Below are 24,864 nucleotides of genomic sequence, written 5' to 3'. Positions count from 1 at the left end.
CGCCCGGGCAGCCGGAGCTGGGCCTCGCCGACCGCGGTGCGGCCGGCTCTACTTGGCGGGCCACCGGCCTATGGTCCGGAGGCGCGGAGCCGGCTGCGGCCCTGCGGGAAGGCCTGAGCCCGAACTCAGCCCGGGGAAGCCCCGGCTCCGCCCCTCTGCCCCGCCCCTCCACCCAGCGGCCCAACGGTCGCTCTGCCTGCCGGCTCCGCCCTTCCCAGGCCGCCCGTGGCGCGCCGGCGCCTGCGCAATCGCATTCAAGCGCCCGGACCGGGATGGCGGCCGTTTTGGAGTCGCTGCTGCGAGAAGAGGTGTCGGTCGCAGCGGCGGTGCGGTGGATCGCTCGCAGCGCCCAGAGTTCCGAGGTAACAGCCCCTGCACACTCCCGGGCCTGACCGGAATCTGCTTTCTGCGTAGATACCATCCCTCAGGTCCCTTTTCTCTAGGGTGCCTGGCTGTCAGCGCGGGCCGAGTGCGCTCCAACTAGGTAGGGGCCGCTGTCCGGGCCGCCCGCCTCAGCGTGCCCTGCGGTCCCGGCTGCTCGTGGCGCCGGGCTGGCCGCTGACCCTCTCATCCCTTCCCGCTTCTCCCTCAGGATGACCCCGGGGAGGCGGCCGCGCTGAGCTCCCTCCGGCCACTGCGGAAGGAATTCGTGCCGTTCCTGCTGAACTTCCTGAGGGAGCAGAGCAGCCGCGTCCTCCCGCAGGGTCCCCCAACCCCCGCCAAGGCCCCGGGCTCCTCGGCAGCTCTGCCAGGGAGGCCGGGGGGCCCGCCGCGGGGCGGCCGCGGGGCGCGCAGCCAGCTCTTCCCTCCGACCGAGCTTTCGAGCGCCGCCGCCGCCGAGGCCCCTTCGGCCCGCCGCGGGGGCAGGAGGCGGGGCCCGGGGCCGGGCCGCGAGCGGGGAGGCCGCGGCCCTGGGGGACTGGAGGAGGGAGTCGGAGGAGAGAGTCAGCCTTGGACTGGGGGCCGGAGGTCCCGGGGCGCTGGCAGCCCCGGCAGCCCCAGCCTCGTGCGCTCTGATCCGCCAAACCTCAGCAACCTGGAGGAGTTCCCTCCCGTAGGCTCGGTGCCCCCGGGCCCTGCAGGGTGAGAATCAGCCCTCCCCCATGAGCGGGGTGGCACGAAGGTTGTGCGAGGGAAGTCAGGAAATTAGGGCCGGGCGCTCCGCAGTTGAGCGTGGGAATGGCCGGAAGGTTGGGGGTGAGATAACCAGAGTAGTGAGGGACATTTTGCAAGCGGTCCCCGCCCTTGAGGCGGTGGAGGGGGACATGTTTGAAGATAGGAATTTGAGAAAAACCTGTGGCCACTTAGCAGGACGAAGCCTTCACGCAGGATCAATCCAACTCCGGTGAGCGAAGAGCGGTCACTCTCCAAGCCCAAGACCTGCTTCACCTCACCCCCAATCAACTGTGTCCCCAGTTCCCAACCCTCAGTCCTGGACACTAGCCCTTGGGGCCATGGCCTTCCCCCAGGGTGCCGAAGTCTGCAAGAGGAGCGGGAGATGCTCAGGAAGGAGCGGTATGACCTTGCCACTCCCTGGGTTGTCAGCTTCCTCCCACTGGGGGATCTGAAGGGCTTTTCCCTGAAATTAGTTTGCCCCAGGGAGCCCTGGGTCTATTTCCTGGGCTGTGGGCATCTTCTCTGAAGGAACCGGAGTGTGGCTGTGTGGGGGAAGCTAGGGGAACTGCTCATGACATCTTTCTGTCCCCATAGCTCTAAGCAGCTGCAGCAGTCACCTTCTACCACCTGTCCCACCTCAGAATTGGGGCCTCCGCTTCCCAGCTGGTCAGGAAACCTCACAGCTGAATCCGCTGATCCTGCCAGAGTGTCTTCCCGCCAGCGCCTGGAGCTGATAGCCCTCGTCTACTCTTCATGCATTGCCGGTGGGTGGGAGCAAAGGGTGCTGGAGTGGATGCTTGAGGAAGTGTGGGGTAGGAGAAATGGTAAGGTGTGCAGAACTGAGCCTTGGTTCCAAATGGTGCCCAACACCCTGGGGTTTCTTTTTATATCCAGAGAACCTGGTACCAAACCTCTTCTTGGAGCTTTTCTTCGTCCTTCAGCTCCTTACTGCTCGGAGGATGGTGGCCACCAAGGACGGTGACCTCGAACCAAGTCCAGGAGCACCAGGTTAGTGGGCAAGCCTCTTTTTGGAAACGAGGTCTGGAGATGAAACAGTTCTTAACTGACAACTTGGTACTATCCTCCTAGATTCCCTGGAAAGCCCACTGTTCCAGAGTGTCCATGATTGTGTCTTCTTTGCAGTGCAGGTGTTGGAGCGTCAGTTTCAGTGAGTTTCCCCAGCTGAGGCATTTAAGCCTTATTCCCATTGTCCACTTGCTTCTCTGGCCACTTGGGGTAAGTGCTTGTGCTTTCCAAAGGCACAGTGACCCTGGGCCTCTTCCTACATGTAGCCTATCATTTTGTGTCAAGGCTATGAATTTAACCCCTGACAGAATCAAATTGCCCCCTATAGTCTTGGTATCTACCCTTTGGGTTTGTGTCTAATCTTTCCCTGCTCCCTAGGGGTCTTTCCTGCCCCCCCTTGCCTCCAGCATCTTAAGCGCTCTGCCCATGACTTTGCCGTACATACCTGCTCCATGTTCCCGATGATGTTCTCTGTGGTGCACAGGTGCCCGCTTCCTATTTGCAGTGCATCCCCTTCTCAGTCAGATGCACTCTTGTCCCTGTAGGGTTCTTTCCTACCTGGACAAAGGGACCTTGAAGCTCTTGGCTGAAAACGAGCGGCTGCTGTGCTTCTCACCTGCTCTGCAAGGCCGCCTCCGAGCTGCCTATGAGGGCAGTGTTGCCAAGGTAGGGACCCTGCCTAGCCCGGACCTCACCTTCCCCAGCCTCATCCTTCAGGCAGCCTGGCACCCACCACCCTACTTGTCATGTGGGCTAACTCTGGGCAGAAATGCAGGGGGTGAAGTTTTCTGAGCACGACCTGTGAGGGTTCCATCCCTAATGTCACTCCCGTATTTTAGGTCTCTCTGGCGATGCCACCCTCTGCTCAAGCTGTCTCCTTTCAGCCAGAAACAGACAATCGTGCCAACTTCTCCAGTGACCGAGCCTTTCATACTTTTAAAAAACAGAGGTGATAAGAAAAGGGAACTTTGGGGAGGGAACGAGGCGGCATTTTCTCTGGGATAGGCAGCCTATGTTGTTTCCATAGAAACTAGGAGTTTGGCACTAGCAGGTGGTAGGTTAGCACCGCTGGGCCCTTCCCTTCAGGGGAACCTGAACCAGGGGAACCATCAGAATGGCCTTCAAAATGAACCTTCATTTTGTTTCCTGCGGTGGACTTGAACCTCCAATTTTAGCAGCCTTCTCACAGGTGTATGACTTTAGTCACGGGGTTCTCCAATAAGAAAGAACCAGATTTTGCTGTGCACCAGGGTCTGTGAGTCCTTTGGCATGCTGCCACTGGGTCTGCAGCGTTCTCGTCATCTAGAGAACTTTGGAGAGGAAAAGGAGTGGGGCTGTGGATAGTCCCATCCTCCGTTCCTCTGAGCTAGAGAAGGCGCTCCTGGTAGTCGGTGAGGTCACCCGTGTCTCTGTTGATCAGGCATTCTTGTGCCCATCAGGGACGTGTTTTTTGAGGTGCTTCGAGAGTGGGAAGATCGGCACGAGGAGCCTGGCTGGGATTTTGAGAAGGGCTTGGGCAGCAGGATCAGGTAGGTGCTCCCACACTGGTCACCTTGTCTCTCTCTTGCTTCCGGCAGTGGGCAGCTTAGTAGTGTTCTGGTAGCTGACTGGAGGGGGGCTCTTCCCCGACCCCTAGCCTGCAATTACCTTCTGTGCTCCTTCATCTCTAGTTACGGGCAGCTTTGGCCCAACTCAGAAGGGATTTGTTTGGCTAGCTCCTTGCACTCAGACGTGACCCAGACTTGTTCTGTGATGGCTAATGTCTAGTTAAGTGCAAAACCCTTTCTCCAAATTGCTTGAGTGATGGAGTACTTGGCCCAAGTCACTGGTTAGACCGTTTCCAACTTCCCATTTTCTCCATCATGGAGTTCAGCAGTTCTGAGGACTTCGCATAGTGAGATGAGGTGCAGAGAGAGTATCCTCTGTCCAGGGATTTGCCTTCCACTTGGGTCATGAAACTCACTGGAGCCCAGTGTAGACTGAAGATGAGAGGGGTGGTACTATTTCTTGTCAGATTAAGTGTATCTGTAGCCTTGAGGGATGCTGGTGCTGAGGAAGGAAGGTGTCCCTTACCTGTTACCGTGAGGTGTACTTACCTGTTACCTTGTGCTGGCCAGCTCTGGCCAAGGTCTGCTCGGGCCCCTGGTAAAGGACTGAAGAGCCCAAGGATTAGCTCGTTCTCTCAGACTTCTGCCCCCTTCCTCCTTCCCTCACATTCTGTTCCTGCCTCTTACTCCTCAGAGCCATGATGGGTCAGCTCTCTGCAGCCTGCAGTCACAGCCATTTTGTTCGGCTTTTCCAGAAACAACTTCTCCAGGTAATAGCCCCAGCAGGAGATTACAGGGGATCAGTAGGTATTAAAGGCAGCCAAGTAATGACTGGCACTCTGGGATGGGGTGGACAGCCAGACAGGTCCTGGGCTGGACTTTGAACACTTCTGTTCCGTTGGGGTTGGGGGAGCAGTGGCCAAAATCAGGCAGTCGAAGAAGAGCCAGACCCCTCTATCATGAGTCCTGCACGCCCTGCACGCCTGCAGACTCTCACTACTTCCTTGCGCTCAATTTGTGCTGTGGTAGAGAGAGCACTGGCGCACTACTCCGGCCTGATTTCAAATTCTAGCTCCAGGGACCCTAGGCAAATGTTTCACCTTGCAGTTTTAGCTTATTCACCTATAAAATGATATCATCCCTACCTTGAAAAACAGATCTGTTGCACCTGATATGGGGTTGGCATTCCCTAAATATTCATTACTTCTGCCCTATTTTGTTCAGTCCTCCTTTCTGGAAAAACTTAGGGGTTTTTTATTTGTCTCCTCTTTCCTCTGCCTCAGATGTGTCAGAGTCCTGGTGGCACTGGGGGCACTGTCTTGGGGGAGGCTCCGGATGTATTAAGTATGCTTGGAGCGGACAAGCTGGGGCGGTTGCGGCGCCTGCAGGAAAGGCTTGTGGCCCCTCAGAGCAGCGGGGGACCCTGCCCACCCCCCACCTTCCCAGGCTGTCAGGGCTTCTTCAGGGACTTCATCCTGAGTGCCAGCAGGTAAAGGTCCCCTGTGTCTTGCAGGGAGTGGGGCTAGGGCCAGGAGAGGTTTGTCTTTCGAGAAGGGCAACAGTTGTCTCTCTCTTTGCCTGGAATATAACAGGGTGGGACTAGGCAATGGCCGGGCCCCTTGCAGCTCACACTTCTGCCTCTGTTTCCCTTCTCATTCTTTTACCCACGTAGGTAACCTCACTGTTCCTTTGCCTCCCCTCTGTACCCCACTGTGCCTTTCTGTCTGCAGCACCTCTTCTCTATTCTGGGTCTTTCTGCACCTCTGCCAGTCTCTTTTTTTTTTTTTCCCCTTCCTTTCTAGCTTCCAGTTTAATCAACATCTCATGGACAGTCTGAGTTTGAAGATCCGGGAGCTCAACAGCCTTGCCCTGCCCCAACCTGAGCCTAGCGATGAAGATGGGGAGTCAGACGTGGACTGGCAGGTTAGAAAGCAGAGTGAGGAAGAATACAGGGTTCTGACCTAGGAGGGAGGGCCTGTTTTCAAGAATTTATGACAGATTCATAATTATTCTAGAAGCCCTATGCTTAGGACCTTTTACTTCCCTGATCCCTTGCAGGGTGAACGGAGGCAGTTTGCCATGGTGCTGCTCAGCCTGAGGCTTCTGGCTAAATTCCTGGGCTTTGTGGCTTTCCTGCCATACCGGGGGCCTGAGCCACCCCCAACCCGTGAGCTCCAGGACTCCATTCTGGCCCTGAGGAGCCAGGTGAATGGGGGCTCTGGTAAGGAGGGCTGAGAGGGGCCCCAGAGTCCTGGAGTTGGAGGGCATGTCTGGCCCCCAGCCTTATCCACTGATCGAGCCCTGCCCCGCCAGGTGCCGCCGGCCCTGGACGTGCGGGCTCTGCTGCAGCAGGGGTTGCGGGCCCGCCGAGCCGTGCTCACCGTGCCCTGGCTGGTGGAATTCCTTTCCCTCGCTGACCACATCGTGCCCCTACTGGACTATTACCGCAGCATCTTCTCTGTCCTGCTGCACCTGCACCGGTGAGTGTAGTGAGGCAGGGCTAGCGCCGAGGGCACTGCCAGGAAGGAGGCCACATAGCCCAGGCCAAGGCTGATCCCCAGGGGAGATGCAGGCTCGGGTCCACGGCAGAACCGGGGAGGTTCCTTGCACTTCAGTTGGGCCTTTTCGACTCCTCCTGTGGCCCAGCTGAGAGGGAATACAGATCTGGGAAAGGGCGGTGAGGGGATCCTGCTCGCCTGCATGACAGCGCCTCCTGGGCTGCTTTTGAGAATTACCTTCCCTGTGATAGCTTTCTTTTACTCCCTTCCATTTCTTTCTTGGTCCCAATGTTCCTGTTAGGAGCCTGGTCTTGTCAAAGGAGAGTGAAGGGGAGATGTGTTTCCTGAACAAGTTGCTGCTGCTAGCTGTCCTGGGCTGGCTGTTCCAGGTTAGTGGAGTGAGGGAAGATCCAGATTGGGGAAGGGAGGCAGCCAGTGTGGTGGGAGCTGGGGAGCGGGAGGATATCTGAGTCTGATTGAGGTCAGACTCAGAAGATGGGGGGTGGAGGGGGGTGGGAATCCCATGGTTTTGGAGGAAGGTGGCTTTGCTCCTGGAGCCACGAGGTCTGTAGTGCAGACTGCAGCTTGCACTGCCCTGATCTTTTGTCAGATTCCCACAGTCCCTGAGGACCTATTCTTTCTGGAAGAGGGTCAGTTGGATGCCTTGGAGGTGGATACAGTAGCTTCAGAGCTTGGGTTGGTGAGTGTTGTGGTCCAGCCAGAGCCGTGGGGGTGGGAGGAATAAAGGAGGCAGGCAGGCTGGGAGTTCTAGAGTAACTGTCTTCCTCGACTGTCCCATTTCTGGCACAGTGGGAAGGAAGAGAAACCTGCCTCCTTAGCTCTGCTCTGTTCTCTCCCCAAGGATGGCATGCCCGTGGTGGACCAGCACCTGCTCTACACCTGCTGCCCCTATATTGGTGAGGATACTGATGCTCTGCCGCCCAGGGTCCTCAGTCCCTGGCCTGTCCCTTTATGAGTACCCAGCAGGCATCCTGTAGGCCTCACAGCTGAACACGTTGTTCTCCTTAGGCATTCCCCGGGTGCCTCAGCCACTTTACTCCACAAATACTTAAAGCCCAATATGCCTGGGAGGGTAGGGGTGGCTCTGGAACTAAGCACTCAGGCTTCCCTGTTGCAGGAGAGCTCCGAAAACTGCTCGCATCCTGGGTGTCAGGTAGCAGCGCGAGGAGTGGGGGCTTTGTGAGGAAGATCACTCCCACCACCACCACCGGCCTTGGAGCCCAGCCTCCCCGGACCAGCCAGGGGCTGCAGGTGAGGGGCTGGGTGGAGGCAGGGAGCGCCGGGAGGGAAAGAGAAAGGAAATGACCCAATGTTCCCTCCCCACAGGCACAGCTGGCCCAAGCCTTTTTCCACAACCAGCCGCCCTCCCTGCGCAGGACTGTGGAGTTTGTGGCAGAGAGAATTGGCTCTAACTGTGTCAAACACATCAAGTGAGCGAGGGTTGAGAGGGTTGGGAAGGCAGATCCATGGAGGGGTGCGGGCTCATTCCCTCACGTGTTCCCCCTTTTAAATCTCCTCTAACGTGTAACCAGTCTGAGGCAAGTTAGCTTGAGGGGAAGGACGTGGTGGGGAGGCTCAAACTGCTAACGTTCTTTGAAGTTAGTTCTGACCAGATTTCCTTGAATTTGTAGCCCCTTTCTGATTCAGCTCCCTCAGCTCCCTCCAAGCCTCTCTGTCCCTGCTGCAGGGCCACGTTGGTGGCAGATCTGGTGCGCCAGGCCGAGTCGCTTCTTCAGGAGCAGCTGGTGACACAGGGACAAGACGGAGGAGATCCGGCCCAGCTGTTGGAGATCTTGTGTTCCCAGCTGTGCCCCCATGGGGCCCAGGCATTGACCCAGGGGCGGGAGTAAGAGATACCGGTCTACTTGGACCCTCATCCCCGCTCTCAGCTTTTCTTTTTCTGCCTTTTTCACACACTTTTATTCCATGTGCTCTCTAAACCACCCCCTACCTTGTTCTTTTGCTTCCTCTGTAGGCTTGTATCTTGGGCTTTAGGACCCAACGTCCGAAGTTGAAGTTGGAAGAGAGGGGGTTGGGTGTCCCATCCCTCCCAGCATCAGGGATCGGGGTGGGCTCAGGACTGACAGTGCTTCTCTTACCCCCACCCCACCCTACCGTACCCTCCACAAGGCAGGGCCATCCTGGTACAGGGGATGGGTGCCCTTGGCCTTTCCTTCTGTGAGCCAGGCTGAAATCTCTAGCCATCACTGAAAGCCTCTGTTTCTTTTCAGGTTCTGTCAGAAGAAAAGTCCTGGGGCTGTACGGGCACTGCTTCCCGAGGAGACCCCAGCAGCTGTAAGTAGGGAGGAGGCCGAGAGCCTGCACACTAGTGTCTGGTGGTGGGAGAGTGTGCCGCGGGCTGTGCGTGTGTGAGGCTGCTGGTGGCGGGTGGGCCCGTGCGTTGGTCCCAGCCTTGGGGACGCCTTGCATGTTCATGTCATCCGCAAGCTTCCCTGGGCCCCTGACACTGCAGTTCTTCTGGGTCACAGGTTCTAAGCAGCGCAGAGAACATTGCTGTGGGGCTTGCAACAGAGAAAGCCTGTACTTGGTTGTCAGCCAACATCACAGGTAAGGTCTGGGCTAGGGGAGGGCTGGCCAGGTTCTTCCAAAGTGGACTGGCAGAAAGTGTGAGGCCCTTGGGGAGATGGAACACCAGGCAGCTGGAAACAGTGCTGGGCATGCGTTGGCGTGGTGTGACCCCTTTTCTGTTCTCCCTTTGACCTGCAGCACTGATCAGGAGAGAGGTGAAGGCGGCAGTGAGTCGCACACTTCGAGCCCAGGGTCCCGAAGCAGCTGCCCGGGGGGAGCGGAGGGGCTGCTCCCGAGCCTGTGAGCACCACGCTCCCCTCCCCTCCCACCTCATCTCCGAGATCAAAGTACACAGCTCCCCTCCTCCCTGCGCCCCTCCCCTCTGCCCTCTCCCCGCTTTTTTCCTGGTCTCCCTCCTTCCTCGCGTCCGCTGCAGTGTTTCGTGTAGCTGCTTTCTGTGTTGTGCAGCTAGTCCAGTGTCCATCATGACAATGGGGTTCGGTGGGGCAGAGCTGAACTGAACGGTTTTCCTCATTGCTCTTCTCGGACTTCTGGTACTTGAGTCACCCGAAAGGGGAAGCAGGCAGATGGGAAAGTTTGGGAGGGGCTGCATATTACACAGGTGCCGATGGGAGCCTGGTCACGAGGGCCTGTCTGGTATTAACAGGTAGGAAAGTCTCTAAGGGGCAGTTACCTGCTTTTGGGATCGGATTTCAGTAATGTTCTCCTCTGTGGGAGGTGATGCTTATTTAGTTACAGATGGTAAGGATAAACTACCATTGCTCTCAATCTGAAAAATTTAGAGCGTGTCTAGAGTAGGGGTCAGCACACAGGCACACTTGTTCAGTTATGAATTGCCTAAGGCTGTTCTTGTGCTACAGCAGCAGAGTTGAGCAGTGGGGCAGAGCCTCAACTCTTTACTTATTGGTAGGGCCAAAGATTAGGACTAGGGCTAAGGAGGAATGACTAAAGATGGAGAGTATCCGGGAGGGAGAAGAAAAGGCTAAATGACCATTAGCTACTGGTTTTCTCTACTGAAACCGGACTTTCTCGAGAAGATGAACAGAGAAGCCTGAGAGAGAGAAAATCCACCATATATGGAGCAGGACGGCTCCCCTAAGTACTTGCCAAGTCAGGCGCTCTCTGGGAATTGGCTAGGTTCGCCTTTCTCTGAAGACGAGGGACATCTCAAGCTCAGGCAGCATGTTGTTCCTCGGCTGACCTGCTCCCACTCCTCATCTGTTGGCGTCCACGTGGTTGCTTCTCCCAGCTGTGCGGTCCCAGCCGAGCCCCAGGTCTAAGGCACCTTGACCCCGCCACTTCATCCAGGGGCCGTCTTCCTTTTCCTTCTGCCTCTTTCCACTGGCTGATCCCTGCCCCAGGCCACGTTCTCTGTGGCCTCCCAGGTGCCAGCCGGGTATGCAGTCTCATTCTGCTTCCACCCCTGCTGTCTCCAGGATGTGCTGTCTTTGGCTGTGGGCCCCCGGGACCCTGAGGAAGGAGTTTCTCTGGACCATCTGGAGCAGCTCCTGGGCCAGCTGGGCCAGACACTGCAGTGCCGCCAGGTGAGCCACAGCGGGACGCTCCGCTGGGTGTCCTTGTCTGGCGTCCATGAACCGGAGCTGCAGTGGCTTGGGGCTGCAGCTGTAATTATGGTGCTAACGCCTGGGGTTTTCCCTGCCTCTTCCCCACAGTTCCTGTGCCCGCCTGCCGAGCAGCATCTGGCAAAGTGCTCTGTGGATCTAGCATCCCTCCTTGGTATGACTCCTTTCCATGACCTCTCACTCTTGCCAGATCCCCCAGATCTCGGGCCTGGGTACAAGCAAGATTAGACACATATGAAGCTTTGTTTTCTTCTTCCTCCCAGGGGCCGGCTAGGGGACCCTACCTCCGTCTCTTAAAGCTGGGCTTTCTTCTCTTCCCATAGTGGCAGACCACATACCTGTCCTTGGGCCCCCGTCACCCCGCGGGCTAGAGAGAGGGCAGGCTCGAAGGCTCCTGCACGTGCTGCTCTCCTTGTGGAAGGATGACTTTCAGGTGCCAGTTCCACTGCAACTGCTGCTGAGCCCAAGAAATGTGGGGCTTCTGGCAGACACTCGGCCAAGGGAGGTGAGCCAGCAGACCGGGGGCAGTCAGGCTCCTTAGCCCTCTGCAGTCCTGTTCTAACCCCACCACCGTGGCCGGGGTTCCTTTACTCCCCTTTTCTGGCAGTGGTGCTCAGTTTCTGACACCCTAGCGTGGGCTCCAGGCGGCTGCTTTGGCAGTTGTCTGTTCTCTGGATCAGTCAAGGTCACTGTGTGTTCCTAGCCACCCTGACCTCCTCCATATGTGTTGCAGTGGGACCTGCTCCTCTTCTTGCTCCGGGAGCTGGTAGAGAAAGGGCTCATGGGACGGACGGAGATAGAGGCCTGCCTGGGCAGCCTCCGTGACGCCCAGTGGCCAAAGGTAAGGAGTTCTCATCTCCTCATACCTGGACAGAGAACGGGTGTCATATGCCCTTTTATCCTGAAATGAGGCAAGTGATGGGGCCCAGGCAGTCTTCAGATCTTCCCAAAGCTCGGTGGATTTTGTCAGGGATCTTCAGGACCGCCCTGAGATGATGTGGGGGGAGGGAAGAGGGAAGGCAGGTAGGTAGTTGGAAAGCAGCGTGGTACCGTGAGTAGTTTTTAAAATCAGAATAACCTAGATTTTAATCTCAGCTGGTACTTAATGTTATTGTGATCTAGGGCGGAATGATTTATACCTCCTACGGTTTGTCAAGATGAAACACGTTGGCGGTGAGGTACTCCGTGGCGGAGTCTGCTGTCAGATTTCACTCACCCTGGTGTAACTTGAACGTCCCAGAGTACTCCTGGGAAAAGGGTCATATCCATTTCAGTGTAGAAGGCAGGTGGGAAAAAATAAGGTTGTCTACTCACTGGTTAGCCGGGCTTGATATTGGATATTGCCTTTTATTTTTTTTTTAAGATTTTCACAGACAGAGCTCACAAGTAGGCAGAGAGGCAGGCAGAGAGAGAGGGGGAAGCAGGCTCCCTGCCAAGCGGAGAGCCCGATGCGGGGCTCGATCCCAGGACCCTGGGATCATGACCTGAGCTGAAGGCAGAGGCTTTAACCCACTGAGCCACCCAGGTGCCCCTGGATATTGCCTTTTAGTAGAAAGATTGTACCATCCAGAATTATATGTCAGTCAGTGTTGTCTGTCGTCTTTCTGCTTATTCCAGGACTTCTCTGAGGAATTAGCGACGCTGTTCCGCCTGTTTCTAGCTGAGCCTCATATGCCAGAACCCCAGCTAAGAGCTTGTGAGTTGGTGCAAACCAACCGGGGAACGGTGCTGGCCCAGAGCTAGGGCTCGGAAGCAGCCATGTCTTGGGTGTCTGACCAGAACCCCGGAATCCCGGCTGACTATGCCTCAGGAGGCGGCCCCGGGCCCCCCTCCGTGTGCTCACTGCTGACCCTTGCTGAGGAAGGAGTAGCTGAGTCTGTAGTCAGGCCTTCTGCTCACGTGTGAAGGAAGTGTGGGGCTGCCTGGCATCCCACCGACTGCAGGCTCACCACCCGAGTCCTAGAGGAAGGAGGAGGGTTCACCTGATTGAGGATTATGAAGGCAAAGCCTAGAGACTCCAGTCCTGGAGCCGAAGAGTTGGCATTTATTATTTGGATTAAATGACATGTGTGGGCTTGATGACCCAGGACTTGAGCCCCATTTGCTGCTACCCCAGCGTCCCTTAAAACTTTGTGGTTTGGAAATCATGACAGAGGCAGATGACTTCTGCTTAACTTGTGGGGAAAGTTAAAACATGAATCTTGGGAGTCGACATTTTCTTACCATCAGGAGCTGGACTGCTGCCATCTTCTTAAAAATGCACAACACGGGAGGTGGGGCTGACCCGCCAGAAACCCAGCTTTTGCCCTGCACCTTCTCTGCCTTCAGCCCTGTACAGGTACTCTCAACCGTAGCTCCATCCAGGGGCCAAGCACAGGGCAGAACATTAGAGCTTTTTAAAATAAACTTTTCTTTATCAAAGGGTTTCTGTCTAGTTATTCTCACCTGACTCTTCCCTTTAGCAGGCTGCAAAGTCCCAGGTGGGCTTGAAGGTGGGCACAACAGAGTAGAGCTGTACTAATGGCCTGGCCACTTAGCAGTGCCTAAATGTTCCATCCTGTTGGAGCCTGGGGCCCTGTTACCTCCTTGCCAACGGTAGCGACTTCTATGTATCTCCCTATAAGGTTAAGTTAATATGCAAAGTCTCCACTCACCAGCCACTCCCTAACAAACTAGATGGCGGGGCAGCTCATGTCACGCTTGTTTTGTTGGGGGGGTGCGGAGTGTAGACTGATTTGGCTCAGGAGTATTTTGTGTGTCTAATTGATCCATTGATTTAGACAAAAAAGCACTACCTTGGTAATGTGCATGAAGTTCGCTTGTATAAAATTCATGGTCTTTCTGCATCAGCAGCACAGAGAGGTTCAGTCTGTGTTGGAGGAAGGAGACTCCGTGAACCCTATTAATGTCTTGCAAAACTTCTGCCTGCGCATCCATGTGTGTTTCCTGGGGAAAAGCACACAGCTGTCAAAGAGACGACCCAAGGAAGTGTCAGGTTCTCTGGGCAGAGGGGGCCTGCGGTGGCACCTTAGGAAAGCTGGTGGGAAGTCCTTCCTGTCGGCCAGCTGCACAGAAAGATCTCGCTGTCACACCTTGTCTGGGTGCATTCCCTCCCTCTTCTCCTCCCAGTTGCTCCTTTCACAGGTTTTGGCAGCTGAACCTTCCTTCCATAATCTCTTCATTTTTAAAGGCTTTTATCGTTGTTCTTTAAATCCATTTTATACTATAGTAAATTCAGGAGGTGCCAAATGCCTGGGAACCAAAAGAGTTTTAAGAAGGGTTTTGTCTTTGTGTGCCTACTAGGTGTGGCTGAACATAAGCACTGTCCTTGGAATCTGACCCCAGAGGTAAGAAGCTGCCACTTGACCTGGGGCAGCTCCCCATGGATGGGACAGGTGGGAGACAAGCCCAAAGCCGCAGGTGGTGGGTTCAAGCCCTTTCAGTTCAGTGCAGCATGGGCCCAATTCAGGAAACTTATCATGGGCCTGTGTGAACCTTAAAGGCCCACTCTCTAGGCAATAAGATAAACTTAGGAATCACAGGCAGCTCATAAACTAGTGAATGAATTGGGTCCTTTTCTATATATCTGCTGGCTGTGAATTGTCTAAAACAGTGACTTTCAAAGTGTGGTCCCCAGACCAGCAGCCTCAGGATCACCTCAGACTTCCTAGAAATACAAATGTGTTGGCCCCTGTCCAGGCCCACTCAGTCAGAAACTCTGGGGTGTAATGTAACAAGTTCTCCAGGTGATTCTGATGAGCCTGAGAGCCCCCCACATCGAAACCAAAATATGACTTCCTCATGATCATTTAGAGCTGGGGCCCTGGACTATATCGAATGCAACATCAGCCTCAGTTGATATTCTGAGATTGCTGACTCAGGCCAGGTGTGAGGCTCTAACGGTAAGGGGAATAGTGTCTGTCACCTTTTAGCGACCCATATGTTTGGATTCCCATTGCCGGCTCTGCCCAGAAGCCCAGAGGTGCTCACCTGTTGAAGAGCTTCCTTCCAGGGGGTTGTGGTCGCTGTTGCATGGCAGTGACTGCTCTGGTATCCTCTCTCATTTGTATATCTGGGCTACAGCTGGCTACAGTTGGGCAACAGATCAGGTTGCTGTTCAAGCAGAGTTGTGCTGAGCTCATGGGAAGAGCACAGTATATTTGTATGAACTGTCTATCTTCAGACTGGGCCGTGAGCAGGTGTTGCTGTCATCATCTTCAGGCTAAATTCTGAACTCAAATGATACAGTAGTCTTCACTAAATGAAAGGACACCATGGACTTCTAATTTACAAGTGTACTCTTTCAATCAATAGTCTTTAAAGATTTATATGAACAGAGATGGGAGTACATAAATAGGGTGTTAAATATACCAAAAAAAATTAACCAGAAAAATACACTTAAAGGCAATTTAAAAAGCCTTCAGTTTTACATAAGTAACAATCTGAGGTAAAAAAAAATCCTGCAAACACTTCTAAAGAAATCTCTGCACTGTACCATACAGAAACCTTTTCACCACATCTTTTCCAACCCCATATGGTCGCCCTCTTCCACCAAAGACTCTGAGCACCAGAATGGAAGGTGGGACTCTCTCCCACCCCAACCACTTCCACATCACCATATGGCAAACTCAAAGCTCAAGTTCAGCCAGGCTGAGGTACAAGAAAACCAAGCCCATTCCCCAGCCCCTCCTAGAATAGCCCATCCTACCCCAATAGCAGGATGCCCAAGAGACCACTGAAGGCTGGCACCAAGGCTCTGAGGGAGGTGAGGAATGGAACTGAGTTTCCTCCTAACAAGTCATGTACTTCTTCTAGGAGTTCTAGTATCTTCTCTCCAGTCTTCAAAAAGCAACTTTTCAGCTTTTTAAAATTCCTCTTGTGCGGACAGCAGCCAACACCTAGCTGCTCATCCCCACCCCTCCTCAAAGACCTAGATTCCCCTTCATGACCCCAAATCTGTCCAACCTGCTTCTACAGTGGTCTTCCCATTCTGAGCTCTGGAGTGATGGCTCCAAGACTGAGCATTGCTCAATACTTTGAATGAGGCAAAGACCCAAATGTCCTCTCCTGTGAGGGAAAGGAAAAGGGGAAAAAACCAAAAATTAATAATAAAGCATTTTGTAAAAAAACAAAGGAGAAACAATTCTGAATCACTGTTGTGGTTTGTGCAGCTGTTTTTTTAAACCCTTTTTCTGGTTTGCTATTTTCCAACACTCCATCCCGCAGTGGAGGTGAACACTGGAGGCAGATTCCGAGCAGTCCTGGCCAATGGCTGCTTGCTTCCCTCCCGGCCCAAGAGCTGGGCCAGAGCCGGGAAGCATGGTGCCAGAGACCTGCCCTTCCCCAGTTCTGCTGGCTGCGTCCAATCCTGGTCTTCAAGCGACTTGTCTGCCACTGGGTCCCAGGGGCAGGAAAGAAAGGTAAGAAGTCCAAAACGGTGAGTTGACCTTCATTCACTCTGGCCAGCCAGGGCCAAGAGCTCAGGTCCCCTCGCTCTGCAGAGGCCCCAGCTGTGACCCAAGTACTGTTGGGGCTTTGCTGGCCACTCAGCCTGAGTGCTATCTGCTTGGTCAGCCACAGCCGGTAGCCTCGCCTCTCCTTGCATCCCAGGACAGAGTGATGAGAGCCACCCTATCGTCACTGGCGCATCCTGGGCCTACGGCTCTGCAGCACCATCTTGACGGTAAGATGCTAACTACCAAGGAAGGAAGCCAGTCTGGCTATCACCAGCGGCTGCTGTTTGATGAAGGAGCTCAGGAGCTGATGGGGAAAGCCCGGTGCGCCAAGTTCTACCTGAAATTAAGCAGAGAGAGAAGTTAAAGGTGTGAACAGATGCGGCTGTTCCATTCCTGATGGGCACAAGGAGCCACCCGGGCTGTCGTGATGGGAAAATCTCCTCCGACTGTCTGCAGTTCCAGAGTTTACAGGCCTCTGTGCTCTGCTATTCAGATCTTGGCATGGGCTTCCCCTCCCGCTACTGAAGGTCATGGTGGGGAACTGGGAGTAGAGAGGAAAGAAACAGCCCAGGTCATGCTCACTCTGCTCTGCTGAGGCTGCTGCTCCTCCCTTGCCACGACTATCTCCTGAGGACACTGGCAACAGAGAGGCTGAAGGCTGCTGAGCTCTTTGGTGACTGACCAACTTTGCCCCCTCCTGCCTTAATTCCCCACAGACCACCTCCTTACTGTGACCCAAGAAGCCCAAGTCTCTGGCTCTTGGGACATAGGGCCTGGGCACTGAAGGGTGACAAGCAGCTAAAGAGAAAACTCCAGTGGGGTGCCAGGGTCGAACCAAGGCATTCCACGTAGCCAGTCACACAGGGAGGATCACCTGGGCCAAGTAGATGACTCTGGTGATCTCCTTTCCTTCCACAGTGACAGGCTGTAGAACCCAGGCACTGGGCAGGATCTCCCCTCGGACCATCTCCCTCCTGGGTCTTGGCATGGATGTGTCATAAACAGACTGAGCTGCCATGACAGACAGGTGCCCCTGGGGACAGAGAGTGACAAGGGTCAGACAGGGACAGGCTCCAGTGAAACCAGCCTCTAAGCTACCGTCATGTCTGCCCAAACTTCCTTTGCCCAGAGGTCCTGATGCCCACGATGACGGCCTCTCACAGCACCCCAGCCCAAGTTCTGCCCATAATATCTTTACCATCAGCAAGACAGGCACCTCTTTGGCTTCCACGCAGACGCAGCAGAAATCCCGGGGCTGCTTCAGGCCACACAGGGTGGTATTGCACACCAAGTATACTGAAAAGTCAGGAATGCAGAGAGTCAGGAGGTGTGTGGACAGACTTTCCAGCCCAGAAGCATCCCCGATATCCCATCGTTCTGCAGCCTGAGTGATCTGGAGGTCGTCTGAGCATCTGGCCTCCCAAGAGGGCTGCCTCCAGCCCTGCTCCCTCTGTCCCTAGCCACAGCCCACGGGAAGCCTTCCCCAGGCTCACCCAGGTTGATGCTGTTGGTCACGCGCTGATGCAGCCTTGCTGTCTGGATGGGCTTGTGGTACAGTGGCCACAGGGTCGGATCACTCACAGCTGCCCACACATGAGACAATGGCTGGGACACCAGGCTTGCCCCCAGGAAGCCATGCCGAGTAGAAGAAAACATCTTGTAGTAAAGCTGGACCTCCTGCTCCTCACCCTGATAGCTGGGGAACATCAAGGGTAAGGAAGAGGAAGAAGAGGTAAAAACTGGGCTCCAGGGTCAGAGAGTCACAGCTTGGGGTGAGGGACTCAAGGAAGCCAGGGCAGAGAAGGGAAAAGAGAGAGGACAAAAAGGACAGCCAGGAGGCTAGGACAAGACGCTGGGCAAAGGCACTCACTTCCAGCCAGCTGCTGCCTGGCCGCTGAAGAGGTTGTGCAGATTATCTGAACAAGCAGCCATCACCTGGAGACACAGCGATCACACCCACATTAGCAGGCACAGGACAAACCAGACCCTTGGATTAGCCAGTCACTCCAGCCAGCATGCACCCAATTCCCCTTCTGTCAAGAAGGAGAGCCACCAGCAGCCATGCGGCCCTCAAGTGCCCTACTCTTTCCCTCTTTTCCCTTCCTTCCCACCCAGCACAGGTCTGATAAAGGAACCACGGAGATAAGTGGAACAGTTCCTCACATCAGCAACAGAGAGGTCAATGATGTGCTTGGCCAAGTCCTGATAGGAGGAGGAGAAGCAGGTCCCCAGGCTGGAGAGGCTGGATGGAGAACAGCAGCAGCTGCCCAAGGAGGTTCTGTGGCCTACGATGAATGGGCAGAGGCTGTGAGACATTGTGATTATCCAGGCATCGGAGCAGCAACAGCCTCCTGAGGGACGGTGACTGGGGGCTGATAACCTCAGGCCAGTGACTCCCTAGGATCTAGGAGACCTCAGCCCCCAAAGTCCCCAAACCAGGCAGGTAGCTATGTGCCCTCAGCCTCCTCCACTCACTGTAAGCTAAGCTCTTCCAGGTGGACCCGGCCAGACTCAGGTGACTGTTCCTCACTGTGGAACTGCCCCGAACATCCCCTATCCAGGAGTCACTGGAATCAGGCAAGTTTATGTCCCCCTGCAAAAAAGAAAATGCTCAGGATCAGAGCAAAGGCAGATAAAGAGAAAAGCAGAGCACCAGAAAGCCCGTGCAGAATTATCTCCTCCAACTCTGAACTGTGCCAACAGTTTCCAACATAAAGGCTCAATCGTAAAAGATCTTCCCCGCTGGGATTACAGAAGGCTGGATGCCCCCCCCCACAAGAAGTTGAGAGCAATTGAAACCTGTCCCTGGATGATCTCCCCTTATGCTTCAAGCCACAGGCTCAAAGATGGCTTGTAGGAGAGTTCCCGAAAGGAACCAGAACAAATGGAGCTCAGAAGACCCAGCAGAGAGCATCAGTAGGTGTGGGGGTGGGAGTGCCTTCTACCATTGTGGCAACAGGAACGTGGCCATGGCTAGAGCTGGGATTAGTGGGATAGCAAACAAAGCCCAAGCAGAAAGCAGGAGAGGGGGAGGAAAAGCAACGGGCTGTGAGAAGCCTGACCCTGGGGCCTCCACATGCGCTCCACCCCGCCCCGCCATGCCCCATACAGCGGCTAAACCAAAGGTCCTAATTTGGAACCAGATGGGGATGATCCTCTGGATCTGCAATATGTTCCTCCCACCTTCATCTCAGCCAGCAACTCAAGGACATGACCTTGACTCCTGCTGGACCCAACAGGCATCATCCATCTAGAGGCACCAACCTCTATCATCAGTTCTTAACCTGTTGCTACTCTAAGACAAGAAGAGGTGAACACAGACAGTTCCACCTCCATCCTTGCCTCCATTCCTCCTGCTGCAACATTACAAGTGGTCTCTCCTACTTTAGGCGGGTCCCTCTGTCTCAGACTGAGGTCTTGTGCCCTCTTCTTGGGAACTTTCCACTGCTGATCGTCTCCTTCTTCACCTGTTGCCTCTGCCTCACCCTCTTCGCTGAATGCTTCCTATGAGCATTTAAGTATGCAAAACCGTTAAAAACCTTCCTCACAGGCGTCTTTGCTCTCCCACCTACAGATATGCTTCTTGAAACAACTGTTACCATTTGCCATCTCCCACCTTTCACTCCCTTCTGAACCCGCTTAAACCTAGCACCTGCCTCACCACTCCGCCAAACAGTAAATCACCCAGGTCCCTGTGACGTCCATGTGGCTAGATCTGATCCACAACTCCAGGCCCCATCTTACTCAACCTCTCAGAGAACTTCCACTCAGCCAGCCTCTCCCTTCCACTTGAGATACTCCATTTCTGAGTGCCCTGGACTTCTTCCTGGCTCCCTACCTCTGCAGTGCTCCTTTCCAATTTCCTGGGTTGGCTCACCCTCCACAAACAAAAACTGATACTCTAGGATTCTTTCAAGACTCAGGCCTAGGCCCTCTTTTCTCCCTCAATAATATACTCCTGGGGAATTCCGTCTGCTCCCACTGCTACGCTGATGACTTCCCAAAATAAATACCCATGGACTGATCAATAAATATTGCTGAGTCAACTGGCTGCATATGAAAAAAAGGTTATATCAGAGACCCATTTCATACATCATGCAAAAATATATGGAGTGGAGGAAAACTTATTATTACTACAGAACAATATAAATTTAAAAAATTATCTCATAGTGGGGCTATGCCTTCCTAAACGGCATGAAACTAAACAGAAGCCATGAAACTAAAGACTGACGAACACTAGGCAACATAAAATTAACATTTTCCTAGTAGTAATAAATGTCATTAACAAAATAAAAACAAACACACGACTCATCTAGGAAATAACCCACTGGTATCTCATATGACACAAACGGGTAATTTCCTTTATATAACAAGGGCCTCCAAAACCAAAAAGACTAACAGCGGGTTTGAGAGGGGGTCATATCCAGTGGCCCCGAGCACAAAGACAAAGGGTCTGAAGTACCTTACAAGGTGTGCGATCTCTGACACAAGGGCGGAACCGAACTGCAAGCCAAGACTAAAATGAAGGGTGTATTCTATGCCTCTCACCTTGGCAAAGACTGAAGAAAATAACCTTTAGCACAGTGGGCAGTTATTGCTTAAGAGTGTAAACTGGCATACTGTGGAAATATTTACCACGTATTTTAAATTAAAAATGTACATATCCTTTGACCTAGCAAAGAACAGATGTTCTTTCATGTAAGTATAAAAGCAATAAACAAACACTTTCAAATATGAACTCAGAGACACTAGAGAAGGTGCCCGTGAGCCTTTCTGAAGAAATTACAGGGGAGGGATTGCCAGGGTGGATTACAGAATGCTGGGCTAATCACTAGAGGTGAGGAGAGTCCATTTAATCTAGCATAAGAACATCTCAATGCATGCAAACATTATAAACAATGTAGAAATACTGTAAAAAAAAGAAAAGACAAGGTGGAAATACACTGGTTTCCTCATGTTTTATCACCAGGGTGAAAAGAAAACTGCTAAATCTAGTAATAAAGATTATATAAAGATACAAAAGTGATCATGAAAAGAATTTTTTTCAAGACTTCCAGACTATCAGAAAAAAGACACACATATTCACCCTCAATGCAGAGAACATATAAACTACATGATAATAAAATTTTTTTTAGATGTCCATGGGAATATTCATAACAAAAAACCTCAACAAATTAAAAAAATAGAAATCACATTTGTCTGAAATCATACATACTCAAACACACAACAAAAATGCTTAGCAAAATCAGAAAACACAAGAGCCTTTCTACCAAAAAAGTTTTTAAAAACTCTTAACAGGGGCACCTGGGTGGCTCAGTGGGTTAAAGCCTCTGCCTTCGGCTCAGGTCATGGTCCTTGTGTCCTGGGATCGAGCCCCACATGGGGCTCTGTGCTCTGCAGGGAGCCTGCTTCCACCTCTCTCTATCTGTCTGCTTCTCTGCCTACTTGTGATCTCTGTCTGTCAAATAAATAAATAAAATCTTTAAAAAAAAAAAAAAACTCTTAACAACTGGGGCACCTGGATGGCTCAGTGGGTTAAGCCTCTGCCTTTGGCTCAGGTCAAGGTCTCAGGGTCCTGGGATAGAGCTCTGCATCCATCAGGCTCTCTGCTGGGCAGGGAGCCTGCTTCCCCCTCTCTCTCTCTCTGCCTGCCTCTCTGCCTACTTGTGATCTCTCTCTGTCAAATAAATAAATAAATAATCTAAAAAAAAACACAAAACACAAAACTCTTAACAACAACTGGATCAAGGAAGAATTACAAATTGAAATTGCAAAATTATTTAAAAATCGATAAAAATAATTTGTGGGATATAACTAAAGCAGGTCTTGAGTAGAAATTTTTAGCTTTAAATATACACAACAATGAAAAATAATAAATGAATGCTATAACAATTATACACCAATAAATTAGATAACTTAGATGAAATGGACAAATCACTAGAAAGACAGGAACTACCAAACCTGACTCAAGAAGAAATATAATATTTGAACATTTAATGAGATACTAAATTAGTAAACAAAAAATTCCCATAAAGAAAATTTCACAAGATCAGCTTCATTAGCTTCAAATCTACCAAACATTTAAAGAATTAACACCAGTGCTTCACAAACCCTTCTCAAAAACAGAAGAGGGAATACTTCATAAGTTATTCTGTAAGTCCCTGACACAAAACCCAAGACATCAGAGGTAAATTACAGATAAATATCCCTTATGCATAGAGACACAAAATTGCCAACAAAAATTAGGAGACTGAATCTAGCATCACAGAAAGAGAAATATACACATGACCAAGTATACATTATACATTCCTGGGATATAGTTAGTTCAACATACAAAAATCAGTCATGCAATATAACATGTTAATAAAGGAAAAAATCCACACTATCATCTCAATAGATGCAGAAAAGGCATGTGACTAAATTCAACACCTTTTCGTGATAAAAACATTAAACAAGGCACCTGGATGGCTCAGTGGGTTAAAGCCTCTGCCTTTGGCTCAGGTCATGGTCTCAGGGTCCTGGGATCAAGCCCCATATCAGGCTGTCTGCTTAGCGGAGAGCCTGCTTCCCATCCCCCTACCCCCCCGCCTGTTTCTCTGCCTACTTGTAATTTCTGTCAAATAAATAAAATCTTTACCAAAAAAAAAAAAAAAAAAAAAACACTCAACAAACTAGGACTGGAAAAGAATTACCTCTACCTGATAAAGATTATCCACAAAAAACACACAGTTAACATCATACTTAATGGTGAAAGGCTGGATGGTTTTCTCCTAACGTCAGAAACAAGGATGTATACTCTCAGAGCACTTCTATTCAGCATTGAACTGGAGATTCTACTGGGGCAATTAGGCAAGAAAAAAACAACCAAGGCAGATGCCATGAGCTGGTGTACAGAATAACCTAAGGAATCTGCTAGAAAACTATCAGAACTAGTTCAGCAAGTGTACAGGAGACAAGATGAATATACAAAAATCAACTGTATTTCTGTAGAGTAGCAATGAACAAACTGAAAATGAAATTAAGAAAAAAATTAAGAAAAAAATGCCCGGATGGCTTATTTGCCTAAGTGTCCAACTGCTGATTTTGGCTCTGGTCATGATCTCAGAGTCCTGAGATGGAGCCCTACATTGGGCTCAGTGGGAAGTCTGCTGGGGACTCTGTTCCTCCCATCCCTCCCTCCCTCTCTCCTTCCCTTTCCCTCTCTCTCAAATACATAAATAAATCTTTTTTTTAAATTCCATTTATAATAGCATCAAAGGAATAAAATGCTTAAGAATAAATTTAACAAAAAAAAATTCAAAACTCCTACTCTGAAAACTATAAAACACTGCTAAAAGCAAAGAAGACCTGAATAGAAGGAAAGCCAGCCCGTGTTCATGGATCAAAAGACATTACTGTTATGGTGTTTAATACATCCCAAATTGACATACAGAATCACTGCAATCCAAACCCAAATCTCACCTGACTTCTTTGCAGAAATTGATAAGCTGATTCCTAAAATTCACATGGAAATTCAAGGAACACAGAATAGCCAAACAATCTTGCAAAAGAACAAAGTTGCACACTTTCTGACCTCAAACTTTACTACAAAGTTACAGTAATCAAGACAATGGAACTGGCATAAGAACAGACATGTAATTCAATGGGATAAAATTCAGAGTCCAGAAATAAATCCATACACTGATGGTCAGTTCATCTTCGACAAGGGTGCCAAGACAATTCAATGAGCGGAAACAACAGTTGTTTGAACAAATGGTTCTGGGACAACTAGATATTCACATGCAAAAGAATGAAATTTGACCCCTAATTTTGGCTCACTATATACAAATCTTAATTGAAAATGGATCCAAAACCTAAATGTAGAAACTAAAACTATACAACTATTAAAAGAAAATACAGGCATACTGTGGAAATATTGCAGGTCTGGTTCCAGACCACCGGAATAAAGTGAATCAAATGATCTTAGTTTGTTTCCCAGTGCATAAAAAAGTGATGTTTACACTATACTGTAGTCTACTAAGTGTGCATTATCATTATGTCTAAAAATGTATATGTAAACCTTAATTAAAAAATACTTTACTGCTTAAAAATGCTAACCATCATTGGAGCTTTCAGTGAGTCATAATCACTAACCACAGATCATAAAAAATATAATCATAATGAAAAAGTTGGCAATATTTCAAGAATCACCAAAAGGAAGTGAACAAATGCTGTTAGAAAAATAGCACTGAGAATTGCTTAATGCAGGACTGCCACAAGCTTTCAATTTGTAAAAAACACATTATCTGTGAAGCACAATAAAATGAGGCATGTATGCCTATATAGGCATAATCTTTGTAACCTTGGACTGGGCAATAATTACTTAGATATGAAACCAAAAGCATAGGAAATAAAAGAATAAGTAGATAAAATGAGCATCATCAAAATATTTGTGCTTCCAAGGACATTACCAGAAAGTGCAAAGACAATACACAGAATGGGATATAAGTTTTACAAATCTTGTAATTGATAAGGGACTGGTACTAGAATATATAAAGAATTTTTAAACTTAACAAAAAGACAACCCATTTATAAAATGGACAGAAGATCTTAATAGACATGTATCCAAAGAAAACATACAAATGGCTAGTAAGCACATGAAAAGATGCTCAAAGCCTTTAAACATCAGGATAATGCAAATCAAAACCACACTGAGGTGCCCTATCACCTCCACTAGGATTACCATAAATAAAGAGAAAGGTGTTGGCTGGGATGTGGAGAAATGCAATGCTCATATACTGCTGGTGGGACTTTAGAAGAGTGTAGCTTCTGTGAAAAATAGTTTGGTAGTTGTTAAAAACGTTAAAACACGCACTCTATGACCCATTAACTCAACTCCTAGGCATATACCCCCAAATCATGAAAAACTATGTCCATACAAAACCTTTTTCCTTTTCAAGATATTTGTCATGCATGGGGGTGCATGAGCAGGGGAGGGGCCAGGCAGAGGGAGAAGCAGGCTCGCTGCTAAGCAGGAAGCCTGGCAGCTCAATCCCAGGACCCTGGCTGGGATCATGACCTGAGCAGA

The 24,864-nt window shown here is 51.1% G+C and overlaps 2 protein-coding genes across 2 annotated transcripts in view; one reads left to right on the top strand and one right to left on the bottom strand.

The window, feature by feature from the left end:
* The first annotated feature begins 272 nt into the window (after window positions 1-272).
* LOC111161865 (codanin 1) lies at window positions 273-12,918 on the top strand. Its single transcript, XM_022525894.1, has 28 exons — window positions 273-362; window positions 593-1,083; window positions 1,312-1,515; window positions 1,711-1,880; window positions 2,011-2,124; window positions 2,206-2,284; window positions 2,688-2,808; window positions 2,982-3,091; window positions 3,582-3,671; window positions 4,384-4,459; window positions 4,973-5,178; window positions 5,492-5,612; window positions 5,748-5,894; window positions 6,003-6,169; window positions 6,489-6,576; window positions 6,798-6,887; window positions 7,050-7,104; window positions 7,326-7,459; window positions 7,535-7,638; window positions 7,896-8,054; window positions 8,440-8,503; window positions 8,698-8,776; window positions 8,936-9,084; window positions 10,195-10,302; window positions 10,432-10,495; window positions 10,665-10,846; window positions 11,075-11,182; window positions 11,959-12,918. The coding sequence occupies exons 1-28, from the start codon at window positions 273-275 to the stop codon at window positions 12,082-12,084; spliced, it is 3,696 nt and encodes a 1,231-aa protein (XP_022381602.1). The 3' UTR covers window positions 12,085-12,918.
* Window positions 12,919-13,405: 487 nt separating this feature from the next.
* Window positions 13,406-24,864, bottom strand: part of LOC111159711 (stAR-related lipid transfer protein 9-like) — a 66,804-nt gene continuing 55,345 nt past the window's right edge. Inside the window, exons 22-29 of the mRNA XM_022522272.1 lie at window positions 18,273-18,390; window positions 17,961-18,082; window positions 17,668-17,732; window positions 17,291-17,493; window positions 16,996-17,093; window positions 16,672-16,830; window positions 14,332-16,134; window positions 13,406-13,593 (exon numbers count right to left, since the gene is read on the bottom strand). Coding sequence (XP_022377980.1) covers window positions 16,033-16,134; window positions 16,672-16,830; window positions 16,996-17,093; window positions 17,291-17,493; window positions 17,668-17,732; window positions 17,961-18,082; window positions 18,273-18,390 — 867 coding nt within the window. The 3' untranslated portion in view covers window positions 13,406-13,593; window positions 14,332-16,032. The remainder of the gene's footprint in view (window positions 13,594-14,331; window positions 16,135-16,671; window positions 16,831-16,995; window positions 17,094-17,290; window positions 17,494-17,667; window positions 17,733-17,960; window positions 18,083-18,272; window positions 18,391-24,864) is intronic.

This window comes from Enhydra lutris, unplaced genomic scaffold, assembly GCF_002288905.1.
Source record: "Enhydra lutris kenyoni isolate GAN:26980312 unplaced genomic scaffold, ASM228890v2 scaffoldscaffold4, whole genome shotgun sequence".
NCBI classification, from domain to species: Eukaryota; Metazoa; Chordata; class Mammalia; order Carnivora; family Mustelidae; genus Enhydra; species Enhydra lutris.
Note: the sequence above shows the minus strand (reverse complement) of the source record. Positions and strands in the feature narration are given on the sequence as shown.